We start from the raw sequence: 18125 nt of genomic DNA on the forward strand, positions 1-18125 counted from the left end.
AATACAGTGGTGTTTTATTTGCAAATTAAAAAGCACCGACAATATTAGTTACACTGTAAAAATTATTGACAACAATTACAAATCTTTATCATACAGTCCAGGATATTAGTACCATCATTGCTGTTATGAGTTATCACGTTAATACTATACATGGAGAGACAAGTTGGCAGTGAGAAGACATGGGAGGAAGCAATTGCGTTGATTTTCCCTACAGCACTGACGTCGCACACCAATGGAGAGTCAAAGACATTCAAATAATTTAGGTCTATCAAAGGGGAGCCAGTTATGTACATTTACAAAGTCAAGAAATGAAAACGACTGCTGTGCATTTCTTTTCTTACGTCAGAACCTTGTACAAAACTATTGCAGTAGAGCAGCTTTTTGTTATCTATTTTTGACATCTAGTTGCAGTGATAACACCTTCAAACCCCAAAACAAAACACGTCTGGTGCGGTGCCGCTGGGCTTATTGTGGGAAGGCTTGCCTTGACAACTTGACATTTTTCAGAGATCTTTTTACACTCCGTCACTGACTAATTCATTACATAAAATGAAAGAAAATATAAGCAAGGGAAATTTTGCTCTTTACACAAAGTAGCTAGCTTATGATCTTCACAGATTTTAGTGGGAACCAAATGCTTGTGTGCTATCCAGTTAGATGTATGTTGAGTACCGTTAAATATTGTGCTTTCGACATGAGTCCATCACTTCCTGCTTTCGCCCATTCAGTGTTCAAGTGACAGCAGGCAGCACTTTGACATTCTCTGCATCCAGCCTGAAGGAGGAATCTGATGGTACATTCTACAAGTATCACAACTCTACAGAACAATGTCTGAGTAAAACAAAACAAAAAACAGGCTAAGAAAACCAAAAAAGTCCAAATGGTAATATTCCGTGGAGATTCTGTCCTGGTTTTTGTAAATGAAATTACAAGATTCTAACAAGGCCTATCAAAATCAGGCTACAACATGCAGCCAGATGTCCAACCATCCTCATCTTTCAAAAGGCATTTACAACAAATTTCTTTTTGTCAGTCAGCCCAAAGCTCTGTGCTTTAAACTACAGACAGCACTTAGGCGCTGGTTTCGGCTCCGCACCATTTCCAGAACTGAAAATGTCAAGACTGAATCTGAAACTCAGCCTTTGTACACGGTACATCCGTGCGCTTTTCTTCAACTTCACACATGGGAGAGAAGGTTCGACCATGGTGAGGGAGGGGATGAGCAAGCAATCCTCTTCATCACACTTCTTCCTAAGGGGCGTTAAGAGGACAGCCGAGGTCCTGACATATCATACCGAAGGGTTCACGGCATCTCCAAGCTCAGAGAGAGGAGCGCTCCATCGTTGGATCCTCTTGCTCACTGGCCCATTAGTTTCCTACACTTTATAGAAGATAACAGAATGAAGAAGTGATTGCTTTGACTTCCAGTTGGATGTCCCATCCTCAGATCCTTGTAGAATTACGGTCTCCATCATGGTGGTGTGATCTTTACTCTGCCAGCGCTGAGGTGATGAACGTGCGGGACTGCTTTTCTCTCCCCGGTTGGACTGCTACCTGGTGTGGACCAGCTCCTCTCTGAGCCAGCTGGGGAGCGGCTGGCCCATTCTGTATAGCAGCTTGGACAGCTCAATGTTGTGATCCCTGTAGTACTCCCTGAGGAACGCCAAAGACTGAAGGAGAGGAGGGTGGGGGGTAGATTAGTTAATCAATCAAACTGGGTTGTGCCTGAATCATGATCTTACAAAGACATTTTGGAGAATTCTATGCATCCAAATTTGGAAATACAAAATCAATAAAGTGCTGTTATTAGTTTGGTGGCAGACAACACTGACCTAAACCCCACCAAACACACGCTCTCAGACTCAAAATACCTGACACACCCCAAAATATTATAATTTATAATGAATAATATATAAAAGTCTTTCTAGGAGAGTTGAAGCTGTTATAGCCAACCAACTCCATATTTTCTTTCATTTTCACTCAAGTTTAACCAGCCAGGATTCCCAATATTTTTGTCGCGATTGTCTAAGTGAAGGTTAAAGGTTAGAATGATCATACCTCAGGGTCCATGTCAGGGTACCTGCGCCCTTTACTCTTCCCCAGACATTTTGTCTTCCCGCCCTCCAACAGCTGGCACCAGAAACCCTTCTTGGGATCAAACCTGCATCAGACAAAAATCATATCATGCATTATATATTCAAGCATGAATATGGCTGACAAATAGCAAAAGAAAATAAGTACAATGGGATTTTTGTAATATTTATTTCTCAGGACATTGAATCAATCGCAACTGGACTGCTCTGGTTGTCTTAGAAGACATCTCATCCGAGCAGGCTTTATCAGTTCATGCAACAAGGCTCAAATAATTTGTAATTTGGGGTAGCAAGGTACCCCTGTACTCCTAATCATTCAAGGGGAAATTCAACTCAGACTCTTCAATATATTTGGGTTGCACACCACACATGCAAATACATGTGACAGAGTGAAAGGGGTGGACAAAGAGTTTTGCACCTAGTCAGACAAAGCAGACTAGCACCTCTCCAACAACTGGTTCCCATTTTACATTTGTCCACAGTGGCACATTAACAGTGACACTCCACTTCCAATGTTCAAATCCTTCCAGATTAGCTACTGCGGCCATATTTGAGCTCCCAAAAGATTGTACAATTTGTAAACCATCACACGATGATCGTGCGGCATCACATGTCTTTTAACGTGTCATTAAGTCAACATGAATATGAAGAGAGACTTTCCTCGCAGGTACCTACAGTAATCCACCCTGTGCACATTCATTACCGCATCAGCATAGTTAAGTACACATTTTTTTTCAAAGCAGTTAACTACTTTTTATATTTGTATGACCCATATGAATGTTTTAACTAGCTTTCAGCAAGCCTCCCTCACTACATCCTTAAATACTACAACTACACCTTCAAAGGGTGATAGAAGAAGAAGAAGAAAAATCACCTTTTATTGTCATGAACATGCATGCATGCACATGAAATTTGTTCTCTGCATTTAACCCATCACAGTGAACACATACACATGTTACTGGAACACACTGGAGCAGGGAGCAGCTGAAGCGCCTGGGGAAGTTTTCAGTTAATTTTATCTATTTTTCCTACACAGCCATTAATATTTGTTACTGAAGACATTACCACTGCGATTAATGATGTATGGAACCAATTGCAAAAACTAAAACATAACCAAGGCAAACTATGCATGTTCTTTTTCTCTTAAAATATTTGTTCTTACGTGGCAGTTTTGTGTGAGAATATTTCACTTGCTTAAACCAGGGGTGTAAAACATACACCCCATATAATTCTTCCCAAATCTGGCACAATCCCGATTTTGAGATCAACAAAATACCCATTTACTGCAGCACATGGGAAGAAAGTGGAATTGACCGTCTGCATCACTTATTAAAAAATAATGCATTCATGTCACGTGAAAGCTTATTCCAAGAATTTCAAATTAGAGGTGGTAACTTCCTTCAATACTATAAATAACAACAATCTTAACATATGTTCTCATTTTCGACCCCTGCACACGCCATGGGGTCACTTGCATGCACTTGAACCCCTATCCTTCTTGATCTGCGAATGGGCCTCTGGGGACACTAGGCTTGTTTCCCCCTCCTCCTCTTGGGTCTGGTTGCCCTCCTGGGGCGTGCCGGTCCCGTCCTTGGGTGCTGGGGAGGTGCCCGCTGGCCCCAGTCCAGGGGTCTCGTCCTGGTATCCGGGTGGTGGCTTGGGGGCCGTGTTCCTGCGTCCTGGGCCTGTGTCCTCCTCTTCCCTCTCCCCGGGGCGCTCCGCCGTGGTTGTCACCCCTCTCCCTCGAGCAATGTGGGGTCCCCGACTGACTTGGGGCTTGTGGTAGGGTGTTGAGGATGGGGTGGGATTAGCTGTAAAGTGGGTAGGGGCTGCCTCCCTTTTCTCTGTGGTCTTCCAGCCGGTTGGGCCGGACCGGACCCGCAGGAGTCTAGCCTCTTAATTCACACACACTGCACATTTTTATTACTCCCATTGTACACACTTCACACATTGGGTATCCACTTCTCATTCAGGGTCCCCTGGGGGACTAGCACTAGGCATGATGAGGCGGGCGCCGGGCCGGGTGCTGGCACATCTGTGCTGGTTTCCGGTCTGGTCACCCTCCCCCTTTTCTGCCCTGATGGTCCACCAGTTTTAATGCATCATACACTCATCTGTGGGGGGAGAGCAGCGTCAGGCTGGGGAGGACAGTCGGCCAGGTGTGCCGGCACTCCGGCCTGCTCTCTGGCCTGCCGTGCTTTTCCCCCCTTGGATTTTTAATGCACCACATACATTCACACATCCTTTGGGGAGCTGATTGGCCTAGGGGGTTATTGCCCTGTGACCGTTTCACCTCACCCCCACCAGTCTCCCCAATTTTAATGCACAACACCCCACCACTCATGATCACAGTACAGGGATAATGGTTGCCAGTCAGGGACCTGGTAACCATAGTAATAGGGTGGGTGGTGGGTATTGACATTTCTCTTGGCTTGACTCGTGGGGCCTGCGCACCCCCCTCTTTGGTTGTCAGGTCACGGAGAGATGGGGGTCCGGCCCCCTACCACACCATGGGGCCCCCGCTTCCCCTCCCCTCTCTTGGCGCCCTCGCCCGTCCTTCCTCACGATGGGCGCTATGACCGTTTTCAGGTGACGGCTGGCTCCTGCATTGGGCCCTGTTGGTGGCTGGGGCCCCCATGCTCTCCAGGGCTGGTGGGGACCATTGGGGCGCGCTGAGTGGTGAGTGGGCGGGGGTACTGGGCGTGGGTGGTCCGGTGACCATGCCCCTCCCTTTGGGATTGGTCGGGGGGCTTCGGCAGGGCTTGGGACCAGCCTGGGTTCTGGGGAGTGGGTGGACTCCCTGTTGGATGGGCTCGCTGCCTTGCTTTTTTCTGTCCTGTCTCATCTTGTTCTCTTGGTTAGTTGTTGCATGTCCTCACCGGATGTCTGCAATATTATTGGCTGCTATATCCCAGTACAACAGGTCCTACTGCTTTCAGACGGGAAAAGTTGTAGTTTTAACGTCAGTTTTTTTTTTTTTAAGCGAGCTATGTTTACTTATTTTTATTAAATCTGATAATTTTACTGAAATTAAGTAATATATTGCTCATTCCATTTTTGTTTTCAGTTTTTGCATGGGTGAAACTGTTTAAAAATTGTAACAAATTGGAGGTTGACCAGCATTTCAGAACAGATTTGTATTCCTCACTTGGAGGTTCCACTGGGGGGGAGGAGGTTTGTGCAGGCGCATACTCACGCTAGGATCTTGTGGTAGTTGATGATGTTAGTTAAGCCCAGGAATTTCTGGATTTTATCCATAACCGGGGAAGGTTCAGTCTTCAGCATCTGCCCATCCAAGACTAGCAGCTGGGTAAGATGACATGAACATTTTAGAACAGAAATGTCATCCATTTTCACAGTGCAAAGGCGATTAAAGAAAACTTTCAGGCTGGGCTGATGGCTGCTGAACTTAATACTATATATGGATACCTGGCTGGAGTGGTAGTAGTTGAGCCAGCGCTCCAGGTGCATGGCGTACCAGCCTGGCATCAGACATCGATTCTGGAGGACCCGGAGCTTGGCCGGACTGTCGTGGCCGGCAGTGATGACATCATGGAATGAGTATTTCAAAGCTACCGGGTCATCATGGGCTCTTTGGTGCTGTGGTTGTGGAATTTATCATTTCATTAGACACAGCACAGCTTCAGTAAAGATGCCAAAATGTTGTCAATCAACCAAAAGGTGCTCAGGTGCTGAAAGGAGTACTGGATCTAATGAGGCGTGGTGGCTGTTCAGCATTACCCACCTGGTACCAAGAGTACGCTCTGTCAGCTGGGTTGATGAGGATGGTGATGATCTTGGCTTTGGGCAGGAGGGCTGCAGCCCTCTGTGCAGCCACCTCAGAGTCAAAGTAGTTGGCACTCTTCTCAAAGTAGTAGTCAGAGCTAGCATTGGAGGGCAGGGGGAAGTACTCCATATACCTAACACCACACAAACACTGGGTGTTAATGACGGTCACACTTGTTCAGGTGCAATTTGCTCTTCGTGGATGTGCCCGCTGCCGTTCTCTGCACACATGGTTTGACGCCCACCAAGCATCACGATGCAGAGGTAAAAGCTTTCCGATCCAGCTTCTTCCTATGACACTGTTCTCATTGAACCTTTTGAAATTCAGTGTGCATGCATGGCTATGGGCAGAGATAAATATCAATTATCATGGGGGTGTCATTATTAATGAGTGTGTTTGTTGTTATGACTGTCGGTGGCATAAATTTACATTTCTAATACACTGCTTGCATAGAAATGCCTGTCCAAACTCTAGTCTGTTGCTTGAAATTATTTTCACAGTAACACGTAACAATTTGCACTGAATCGCCGTCCCGCTGTCTGCCCAATTCAATTGGACTTAATATGCTTTTAAATACCAGGCTGCAGTCAAATTCCCCTTGGTGGCATAATAACATATGACATGACTAGTCTCGGGAACGTCTGTCTGCACTTATTTTTCAACAGAACCTCTTTAGAGAGAGCCAGAGGTTCATCATTTGAGTTTTTTTTTTTTACATATTTATAATGAACTTAGTATACAGGCAGATGTTAAAATGTTGAACACACTGTTAAATGACATGCAACTTAAAACAATAAAACAAAAACTTAATTTGACACTGCTTACTGTGAGGGCAACTTTTTAGGGCAGCAGTAGCTCGTTCATCAAGACTTGTGATCCACCACCAAAAATTGCTCAGGGTTGTCACATTGCGCACAAATACAGTCAATGAATGAAACTGCGTCCATCATATGATTAGCCCGACAAACCACAGGGGTTCAAGCCATGGTCATAACATAACATACAGCAATGGAAGGACCATGTGTAACAGATGCTTCCTAAAAAAGAGAAAAAGTACCTTTGAATTTAGTCAATTGAACTAATGGAACTAATGGATGCTTTTGACTACAGTAATAGAGATTGAGCCCTGCCTCAAATAGTGAAAAAACCTGCAAGTAATTCACACCACTGAGAAGGTTTATAATTGCCTATATTAATAGTTTAAACCAGGCATGCCCAAAGTCCGGCCCGCGGGCCAAATCCGGCCTGTGTCCAAATTTCCTCCGGCCCGAAGCATCATGTCATAAAATCAATAATATGTGGCCCGCCAGCACAGTTTACCACAGTAAACAATACAGACATATATTAAAAAAAAGCCATTTTATATTTCACCAGAGGGTGGCAGTAGACCTGTGGCCGCACTCTCGTTGTGTGACCCCTTTGTGAACTTTTACCCCTGTGGTATGTTTTTAGCCCATTTCTAAAATGGCAACTGAAACTAAAAAGAGGAAAGTAGACAACGAGGGCCGCAGTGTCCAGGACAAGTGGATTTCTTCACTGACATGCGAAACAACTGTGTCCGCCTAATTTGCCAAGAGGCTGTGGCTGTTTTCAAAGAATTTAATTACCAGACGAAACATGCTAACTACGACAAGCTACCGGCGAACAAACGCGCTGAAAAACTGAAGCCACTGGAAGCTGTTTTGATAGCACAGCAGCGCTTTTTCACAAGAGCCCGTGATTCAAATGAAAATTCTACAAAGGCGAGCTACACGTCTCAGTGAATTGATTTTTTGTGATGATCAAACCACAGTTTTGTCAAATTTCTGTCATCTGATTTGACTATATTATATTATACATTATAATAATAGAATAATCACTATACTAGCTGCATAGTCACTATACTATTCTTTGTCAAAATGCACTGGGATGTGATTTGTTAAAACAAAATCAATAAATACATGTTTCTAAAAAATTTCAGTCAACTTTTATAAAACAGTTAATTTGTATTTAATTTATTATTATTTTAACCTTTAACTATCCTGGTAATGCAATTGAAAACTGATTCTCATTTGCAATATCGACCTAGCTGCAGACAGAAAAGTGATATAGTTACATATTTACATGTTAATTTACAATGTTAATGGTTCGAGGAATGTCAGGCCGAATGGTCGGCCCCCATACATTTTCATCTGACCAAATCTGGCCCTCTTTGCAAAAAGTTTGGACACCCCTGGTTTAAACCATAAATATACCATAAAAACCATGATCCCTAACAGTTGAATATCATTCAAAATCATCTTATATTACCCTTAAAAATAAATTGCTTAAAGATTTGATTTTGAGGGGGGAAAAAATCCACCCAAAGTGTGTAATTGCAACGACGCTCTCATAACGTTTTAAATTTAGCTCCTCCCCACTTAATCTCTCAACCGAGATTATCACATCATCATAGTACCTTGGCACCAAGATGCCACAAGTAGGACTACTTTTATTCTAGACAGGGTGTTGTCACAGTCTTATGGCATCTTGGGGCACTTCGGAAAGCACACAAAAGAAGCAAATAGGCGGGCAAACACTGTATCAAAAGACTTAACCACAGTGACCTGACTGTGCTTTCTTACCAATCGATGCCTCTGTGGTAATTGTGACCATTGAAGAATTGGATCTCCTCAAAAGTCTCCTTGCTGGGGTAGTTACTGGTCAGGTCAGGGTGCATGCTAAGAAACAGGTAGAGTGCTGTTGTGCCTGAGAGGGCAGAAAGAGACAAAGTGGAGTTGACAGCAGGGAGGAAATAAAGAGCAAAAAAAGAGGATTAAGCGAGGGTAAATCCAATTACTATGTACCTCATACAGTGAAGACTGACATTTGTGTAATAGAAACTGCATAGCACAGCGTTAACATCTTCTTAACAACCCAACTGCCATTGAAGAAGCAACAGCTTGAGAGCTAATAAGATGTTTTTAGGATTAACCAACAAGACGACACAGTTTCACTTTCACAGCAACCTGTAGGGGGGGATGAAGTACAGCTTCTCACCAGTCTTCTGAGGCCCAATGACAAGTAGCTTGGGGAAGCGGTCACATGTTTTTTCTTTGGACCAGATGTCTTTATGTCTTTTGTCCTCACATGGATCCTGCAGCCACAAATTTTTTTAAATAATGTCTCATTAATAAAATGTTGAAGCACAGTTACATATCCTTTTGATACCACAGAGGATTTATTGAAATACTGGTAATAGCTTCCAACAATTCTTAATTGATTGAATTTAACCTATTTAAATCAAGTTCGCTCTTATTGCCTCTTAAGTAGGTCTACTAAAGCATAAGTGAAAGCAACATGTGGCTTTATAAACACAAAAATAAAAAATCTCAAATTAACATTGTGTTCTCACCTGCCAGAGTGGATCTCTCTCAGAGGGGAACAGGCTGAAGTATTTCTGAGCCAGCTGCACAGGCGGGAGGGTCTGAATCTTTAGGTTTGTCCAGGTCTTGACGAACATCATCAGGCTTTTAAAAGTGTACAGGCCTAGACGGTCATTCCCGTAGTTGGACAAATGGGTCATGAAGATGCTTATCTGTTGGGAGAGAGGATGCAGTCAGAACTGAAGACTAAACTGCACTAAGAACAACAATTGATGACGTTAGGAAAGATCAGCCAAAGTGACAAAACGAACTACAAAAAAGTTGATGCAATGGGAAAAGAGATGAGCTTTTAGTAGCTTTGAGACTGAAGTACCTTTTAAAATACAACATTCTTAATTCTGGTAAGCATCATTGGAACACCATCTACATAATAGTTCACTTGGAGACAAAATGAAATCAACTCTGGTCAAGGACACGGACTGGAATTAATTTAAGGATGACGTATGGCTGGAGAATGCCAAACAGCTGGGACGAGAAGACAGTAAGACAGCAAATACGCAACTGCTACTGCAACCTTTAGTGCGAACAGTAAATGATTTGTGTGACTAGTTTATGAAAAGAGGAGTTAACCAGTTTTGGACTCACCGGGTTAAGCAAAACTGTGAGGAAGAGTTCTCCCCCATTGATGAGTTTGTCCAGCTCATTGGGGCTTCCTGGGTAGTCTTTATAGAAGATTGTGTGTGTGAAAAGACCGCACGTCTGCCTGGGCAGCACCTGTGAGAACACACACAAAGTCAACAGACCAAATGACGGAAATGAAATAACCACACACGCACACACACCAAACGCTTTCATTCAGCTAAAAACACACATCGTCAGCCCTCCGCTGAGAAGCGCAATGCGGACTGCTCGCAGTTATCCAACATATTGTTTGCTCCCAATAACATCCATATTATGCATCTCATCTAGCTAAAGCAAACCTCTCATTCACATCCATGTCTATATGGTAATTGATGGAATTGCATTTACAGTTTGAAGTGTCTGGGGGACTGAATATCAATCATCGCTAAGCAGGGGTCCATTCAGACTCTCTCAAGGACGGGGAAGAGAGTACAGAGACCAAAGGCCCGCTGAATGCCAAGACTACAAAGAAACTGGACTGAGGCTGCAGTTTTCCACCAACTATGAAGGTCACTCCGGGAGAGAAGTAGATAAGAATTTTTTTTGTTCCTTTTGAATGTTCTAAAGCTGCTTGGAAAACTTTAATACAGGGGACCCCTGCATATTTGTGGTTTGGCATTTGCAAATACACCTATTCACAGACAATTTTGGGAAACTATCTTCTGTTATTCGCAGAAAAACTCTCCTTTTTGCAATTTTCTGTAACATGGCAAAATAAGTCTGAAAACTCATTCATTCATTCATCTTACATACCGCTTATCCTCACTTGGGTCGCAGGCATGCTGGAGCCTATCCCAGCTAACTCTGGGCGAGAGGCGGGGGTACACCCTGCGCTGGTTGCCAGCCAATCGCAGGGCACATATAAACAACCATTCGCACTCACATTCACACCTATGGGCAATTTAGAGTCTTCAATTAACCTACCCTGCATGTTTTTGGGATGTGGGAGGAAACCAGAGAAAACCCACGCAGGCACGGGGAGAACATGCAAACTCCACACAGGCGAGGCCGGATTTGAATCCGGGTCCTCAGAACTGTGAGGCAGATGTGCCAAACAGTCTCCACTGTTCAGCTACAAAATAAATAAATAAATCTGACTTTGGTTGAGCAGACAAGTAGTTATTTTTCGTTTTGTAGTTTGGGTGACACGGTGGATGACTGGTTAGCCTCACCGCTGTCTCACAGTTCTGAGGACTCTGGTTCAAATCTGTCCTCCCCTGTGTGACCCCGCCTCCAGCCCAGAGTCAGCTAAGACACTAGTGAGGATATGAGGTATGGAAAATGAATGAATAAATGAAGTCCCACATGAAACAGAATGGTTTCCCACGGCTGCAGCAGTAGGCTACAAAAATTAGCGCCAGTGCTATGTGAGTCGATCTAACTTGCCATGGTTCTATTGACGCCACATGATTGGTTGAGCACGGAGCCACTCGCATTATTATTGGCTATTCGTACAGTCTGTCAAAACATGGACAAATGCAATCTATCATATTCAGTCTATTGACTGCATCTCAAATGTTGTCAAGGAAAAGCTATTTTGAGATATGTATCTTTATCATTCTATTATCTATTATCAGCCAGCCCGAATGAAATCTTTTTGACGGACAGTCGGAGCTGCTAAACAGCGAGACTGAGAGGCCCACGCATAACTTCACCTCGTCGTTGGTGGCCCTTCCGAGCTTCGTCCAGAGAGGTGCGTGCTGGCTGCAGTTTTTGTTGTGCCATCACAACATCCTGTTTCGGCAACAAAGGTTTTGGCCGAAAAACTAAAATGCACTTTTAGGCTTTTTCAGGTGAGGATTTGGTGGCTCCCTATTATACTGGACAGTTGTGCTCAGGCAGATGTCAAGGCTACACTGTCATCCTGCGTACTGAAGAATATGGGACGAAGATGTATTGCTGGCTAAGAGGGAGGTGAATTCAAAATAACTGGAGGAGGTAGAGAAGGAGCTCATTAATGAATATAGAATAGCACATGTAAACGATGGAGTAGAGCATTGATGGATGGCGAGATGCCAGCGGTAACATGTTAATGAGGCCTCATGGATGTCTGGGTGTAGAAGAAAAGTGTTCTTACGCTAATGCCGCTGTGGATGAAACCTCGCCGAAAGCGGGCTGGCTTGAGGTGTGGATATTCCTCGGTACTGGTCACCTTGATGCTCCAAACCTTCTTCCAGGCGTCGTACAGCTGTAAGTGAACAGGGTAGACGCCCGAATGGTGAGGTGCCACAGCATAGCCCATGTTGATTGGGATCCCATGCTCCTGGAGGTCAAGGGAACAATGGGAGAGAAACGGGTGACGTACAAGCTGGGTTTTAAATCACACCTGTCCACCATTACAAATTAAAAAGGTGTTTAACAAACAGACATGCAAACACCAAAGGTATGAAAAAGGTGACCAAAAAAAAAAAAAAAAAAGAAACATTGTAGAGGGTCTCGGGCATCCTTCGGGTCCCCGGAGAATTTTTTTTTTTATTTTAACATAAATTAAGCAATCTGGAAGACTCTGAAGAGTACAATACGGCAAAATAAATGTTCTTCAGGCAGAAAAACATTTATTTACACCTCTCAACTACATGCTGATGTACAAATTTAAGATTAAAATTAAATTTGCCTAATTTCCTTCCTTTTTTTGTTTTGGCCTCCAATTTGAGCCAGGCCCATCTCCACCTGGACCTGATGCCAGCTTCAAGCTGTGCCACATGAATAGCATCCGCCTCTAAGCATCTTTTATTCTGGAAAAGAATTGACTGAAATCATTGTCTGTTTCACTATTTTCAACTTCAAAGGCTAATCCCAAAGGCATCCTCCAGGAAAATATTAAGTACAGTATTTTCTGTTTCTATTGGCCATTTCTGAATTTGAAGTTAGTTCATTCTGTGTCATGACAATCCCTAAAATCCCTCTGTCGCTTAATACCTTTAACATTAACAAACTAATTAGATAATTGTCGGCGCGTTTCCTAATTAATACAAGATGTAAGTAAGAAGAAGTAAGAGCAGTTACTTGAGAATAATGTGACTCAAGTAAAAGTAAAAAGTAGTCCTCCAAAAAATTACTTAAGGGCAAAAAGCATACAGTGAAATAATTACTCAATTACTGAGTAAACAGTATTTTTTTATTTTTTAACCACACCATGAACATAAAAAAATAAAAAATAAAATGTGAATATGCAAATGCTGATGTTCCTGTGTGTATGCGTGTGTGTAGAGCCAAAACAACATCATCTGCAATTTACTGCAGTGTTTTCCCAAGTTATAAGTGGGCAGACAGTACCAGACAAATACTACAATACATGAAAGCTGTTGTTTTTCTTCATCTAAATGTAAAAAACGAGTAGCGCGCTATTGTCTTCATGGTAACGACGACCTTCCCATCATGGTGGCAATGTAAGTAACGACGATCAGCCAAGCTGGCTTATCTCGTGTTAATACCTATGACAGGGAAGCCCAATAGAAGACGTGTGAAGTCATGTGAATTTCTTGTGTCGTTTGATCGGTGTACGAGACTTAAACGTCACTAGCGCTAAAATTGGATTGAAGCGAACAGCGCCCAATGAGGAAGTCGAAGTCATAGTCTCACGCACGAAATAGTTGGTAAGCAATAATTGATAAATAAAAGTAGCGAGCGACATTTAGATCATTGTAACGGAGTAAAAGTACCGTTACTTGTTAACAGCAGAAGCGGCGGAAGTGTTTTTTTCTGGTCTCGTCAACTCCTGTGACTTATCCAAAGAAGGTCCTGAGCGCACAGACAGAACCTCAGGCTGATGCGCTCGCATATTCGTCCGCTGTGGAGTAATATTCAGAAATTATGTGTGTGTGGATGGTGGAATGGATCCAGCTGCCAGCGTTCAAGGACTACGCAACTGCCTATAAATTCTCAGACAGTTGAGCATTCAAGAGCGTTAATAGATTTGTTCTGAAGGTATTTTCAACTCTTTAAATTGGTTGAGAATGTGAAAAATAGCAGATGACATGGGGACAAACCAATTGCATAAATTTGTAAAAAAATATGAATTTCATCATATTCGGACAAGGTTTCTACTAGACACCAACGATATGTTGTTTCTCCTTTCTATTTAGATCACGGATATCAATCTCAGGCAGGTTTGCCAATCAGTTTTCCCGGTGAGCCTATTCAAAGGAAAATTACTTAAGGAGGTTGTTTAATATTATTAAGCAAGTCACAGTTTTTATGCATAATGGGGGAAAAGGAGGACCTTTCTACAGAAGAAAAGCAGAGAACGGTCGTTTGTGAAAACAAGAAAAACAGACATTTAAAGAAAATGACTGTACTGTGAAAATAATGTGGGACTTAGAGAGGAAATGGGTTAGTTCTCATATAGGCGTATCAAGGAAAGTTTCCATAAGGCAAATGCTTCGGATTAAGAGAGTGGCTGTTGAAAAGCAACGCAAAGCAAAGCGACTTTATTTATATAGCGCATTTTACACACAAGGTAAATCAATGTGCTTTACATGATTAAAAGAATTTAAAAACAAAGAAAAAAACAGCTTATAAACATTTAAAACAATGAAGAAAAAAGTACAATTAAAACAGCGTACAGTGCAAGAAATATCATTTAAAAGTGGAAATTCTCTAAAAAGCCACTGATGAGCAGATATTTAAAGCTTTCTGGCGTCTTTGGAGTCACAAAAACATTTCGATGTATGAGCCCCAAAAGGCTTACAGTCATGCGTAACGCTGCATTTCGGCTACCCTAACCAAGACTACCAAAAGATGTGTAAAGGTGCAATAATCTACTCTTTTCTGAGTGTGTTAACAGGAAAAACTTGCTGCTTGGAAATAGAAGAGTGTTAGGATCATTGTCTCAGATGAGATAAGGAAAACTAAACAAGGGACAATGCTCAGGAAACCTTCCTCGTTTTGATGGTATGTACTGCACCTACCATTTTTTTCCCACTTCCACTCACCATGGCAAACTTTTTGTTGAGCAGCATCTGCTCAGCCAGCACAGACTGGTTGTGGAAGAGATGGGGCTGCATGTGGCTCCACATGTGAGGGAACCACCAGAACTCCTTCACATAGGAAAGCAGCAGGTCATCACCAAGGTCCTCCTCATCTGATCCTGTATATCCAAATGGTAACGAGGCAGGAGGTATAATATTAGTTCGGCAGGAAGTAGAATATCAGGGTGTAAAGTCAATGAAGAAGAATACATGTATTATAAGCCTCAACTTCAAGTGTTATTTTATTCAATGTCGTGTACACACTCGTCAGACCAGGCACCTTACCTGCGTGAAAGAATTTCCCTGAGAAGCCCAGATTGAAGGTGAAGTTGGGAACATGAGTGCGCATCTCCCTCTGCGTCTCCAGCAGGGCCTGAACACACAGTGGGAGGAGAAAAGTGTGAATCAGCAGACAATGTTCTTAATCTGGTGCACGGGCACATTAATGAGGAAGCGTGAAGACGATGCACACGAGCCGACATGCATATTTCATCCTGTACCCTGCTCTCAGTAAACATCCACCATCCCCTCCCTGTTGCCTCACTCCTCTCCTCCATTCTGTTTGATATTTCGCTGTGCTCTGATTTTGGATGTTTGTTACATTTGATCTGCTCCCTGGTTGAGACTCCCAGCACACAACCGCTCATACATTTCACAATTTTGTCACAGTGTGATGTATTCCTAAAAGTTTGCTGTGGTGTCACCCACGAGGAAGCCTAGATGATTCCGCCATAACATTTCCTACAGCATCTGCCTCATCTTGTGAGGTTGGTATGTTTCACTGTGAGGGGACACGAGTAAGGAGCTTTTCAACATTATTTCTATGTCTCCGGGCCCCTGAAATATTCATAGCTATGGAGCTTGTGTGACTGTGCGAGCGTTGGGGCCTGTCAGCTTTGAGCGGCCTACAGGGACAATGCATTCAAAAGGAAAGTGTAGGGAGAAGAGGAGCTGTCTATAAGACTGGTACACCATGCCACTGAGAAGTAACTTTTTATTTCAGCAAACAGATGGTTGACAACTACTGTGTCATACATTTTAAAAGATAATTTTGTTTTCTCTATGATAAAGCTGTTCCACTTTAAATGACATGCACACACACATGCACACCCACCTTTACATCAGGCACCTTCATGCGGGTGCCCTCTTTTCCCACAAAGATGTCATCCACATCTACCAAAATGTAGCGCTCCAGGGACAATGAGAGCCTTTTCCCGGTAAGGAAGGCCACAGCATCCACAAACACCAGCTTATGGAGCCAGAAGACCAAGTTATTCCCAAACAGGACCCTCTGGATGCCATCATGAAGGCCCAAGTCCTGTACCACCGACGGGAGCAGAGCAGCATTCTGTCCCATGGATGGAATGCTCTCAGCTGATTGGGTCTTGGCCAGTAACACAGGCTCATAGGTCGAGTGGTTGGATTGAAAGACGGTCCAGTCATCTCCTGGGAGAGGACCAGGCAGTGGCTGCCCGGATCGGGTGATAAAGAGCAAGGGTGACTTGGGGTTGACCGTGCAGTCCTTCAGACCCAAGTTGGAGTGGAGAAAGAGGGGGAATCCTTTCAGCTGTGCACTCAGCAGACTGTTCTCATTGGCCTGATCAAAAGGAGAGATAAATCACACAAATTCATCACACAGCACAGAGATACGGACAGAACTCTATCGGGTATAATTCCCAGATCTCTGCCATCATGTGTGAAATAAGCAATGTCAGGCCTACTCTAATGTGAATGCATGGGGGAGCTTCTACCCGCTATGCTTAATCTGCTCTGATCTGAGACTGCAGACAAAATGAATAACCATCCTGCTGTGTCCTTTGAAATTCAAAGACAGGGGTTCAGCACGTATTCATTGAAACATTCTCCAGGTCGCACACATTTCGATTGCCATGGTTGCAAACTTCAACTTGCTTTGCTTTTGACGCACCACCAGCTATTCCATTACTCTTCAAACTCAAGATATACCGTAATTCCTCATGTATAATGCACATTTGCCCCCCCCCCCAAAACATTGTCAAAAGTCAATAGTGCGCATTACACAAGGGAAAATTTTATTTTATAAATGTATGCCGCCATCTTGAGGTTATGAAAAAGCTGTACACTTTCATTCTAATATGCCGCCACCTAGAGGTTACAAAAAAGGTGTAGCCTACACTTTCATTCCAATATGACAGGGGTACATACGTATGACTGCATATACTGTATGTACAGTTGTGCACATAAATTTACATACACTGGGAGAATTTGTGAAATATTGTTTTTTTTTTAATATGACTGAACAACAACCATCATTCATTCATTTCTTTATGGTTATGTTTTGTTTAATGATAATGCTTTTCTGAAATGCCTGACAGTTTAATTTGAATCCCATTAAAATAAAATTAAGTGTTTCCCCTAGCCTTTCATGTTTTCTTTAAAGAATTGTACCCATCTTACAAATTCTGCCTGGGTAATCAAACATATGAGGACAACTGTGTTTTCTCATTTACCAACTAAAATTAAGACTGTGAATTTTAAAATAAGAGCAAGTAAATAAGTATTAGATGTTCAAATAAAGTGCTGAACTTCAGAATAATTCTTTGAAAAAATACTTCGTGTTTTGATCATACGGGTAGAAGCAAAGTCATACATTGTAAAAATGCATAATAAATAGGTAGAAGGGTTTTCCAGAATTTTGAGATCAACTTTGGGGGTGCGCATTATACATGGGTGCACATTATAGACGAAAAATTATGGTACATATACACAGTGAAGCTGTTTTAGTGACGTGTGGATACTTCTGTCCAGTTCATATTATTGCTGAGTGAAGACGTACTAAATATACATTACCAACTTTTTGACAGGAAACTGAATCTAATTGTATGTCTTTAAATAAAATAAAATCCTGACACGAGACCATTCATTCAGCATGTCCCATCTAGTATTCACAACTATTTACTTTAGTCATACAATGCAATTTTATTCAATCTAGTTGTAGTTCAATAATAGAAAATAAATTTTAAAAACAACTAATAAATATGATGTAATGAAATCCAGAAAAGATGAGCTAATTTGGCAGACGGACAAACAAAAAACAGTAGTAGTTTGTAGGAAATTACCATTTTTGGTTCACTATTTTTCCATCAAGTAAATACAAACTTCTTTTAACTGATTTTTCTAAATCAAATTGAATTAAATTTAAATGTATTAAATTTACTACCAAGGTTCCTAACAGTTCTAATCATCAGCTCTCATATGAAAAAATGCTTCT

At 42.5% G+C, this 18125-nt stretch overlaps 1 protein-coding gene across 1 annotated transcript in view; it reads right to left on the reverse strand.

The window, feature by feature from the left end:
* The window catches only part of ndst1a (N-deacetylase/N-sulfotransferase (heparan glucosaminyl) 1a), a 60828-nt gene continuing 42703 nt past the window's right edge, over positions 1-18125 (reverse strand). The window contains exons 3-15 of the mRNA XM_061685746.1: positions 15990-16472; positions 15161-15248; positions 14840-14994; positions 11983-12168; positions 9870-9998; positions 9254-9436; positions 8899-8995; positions 8484-8607; positions 5839-6013; positions 5523-5693; positions 5290-5399; positions 2059-2161; positions 1-1670 (exon numbers count right to left, since the gene is read on the reverse strand). Of these exons, the coding sequence (XP_061541730.1) occupies positions 1551-1670; positions 2059-2161; positions 5290-5399; positions 5523-5693; positions 5839-6013; positions 8484-8607; positions 8899-8995; positions 9254-9436; positions 9870-9998; positions 11983-12168; positions 14840-14994; positions 15161-15248; positions 15990-16472 (2124 nt within the window). The 3' untranslated portion in view covers positions 1-1550. The remainder of the gene's footprint in view (positions 1671-2058; positions 2162-5289; positions 5400-5522; positions 5694-5838; positions 6014-8483; positions 8608-8898; positions 8996-9253; positions 9437-9869; positions 9999-11982; positions 12169-14839; positions 14995-15160; positions 15249-15989; positions 16473-18125) is intronic.

This window comes from Phycodurus eques, chromosome 9, assembly GCF_024500275.1.
Source record: "Phycodurus eques isolate BA_2022a chromosome 9, UOR_Pequ_1.1, whole genome shotgun sequence".
In the NCBI taxonomy this organism is placed as follows: Eukaryota; Metazoa; Chordata; class Actinopteri; order Syngnathiformes; family Syngnathidae; genus Phycodurus; species Phycodurus eques.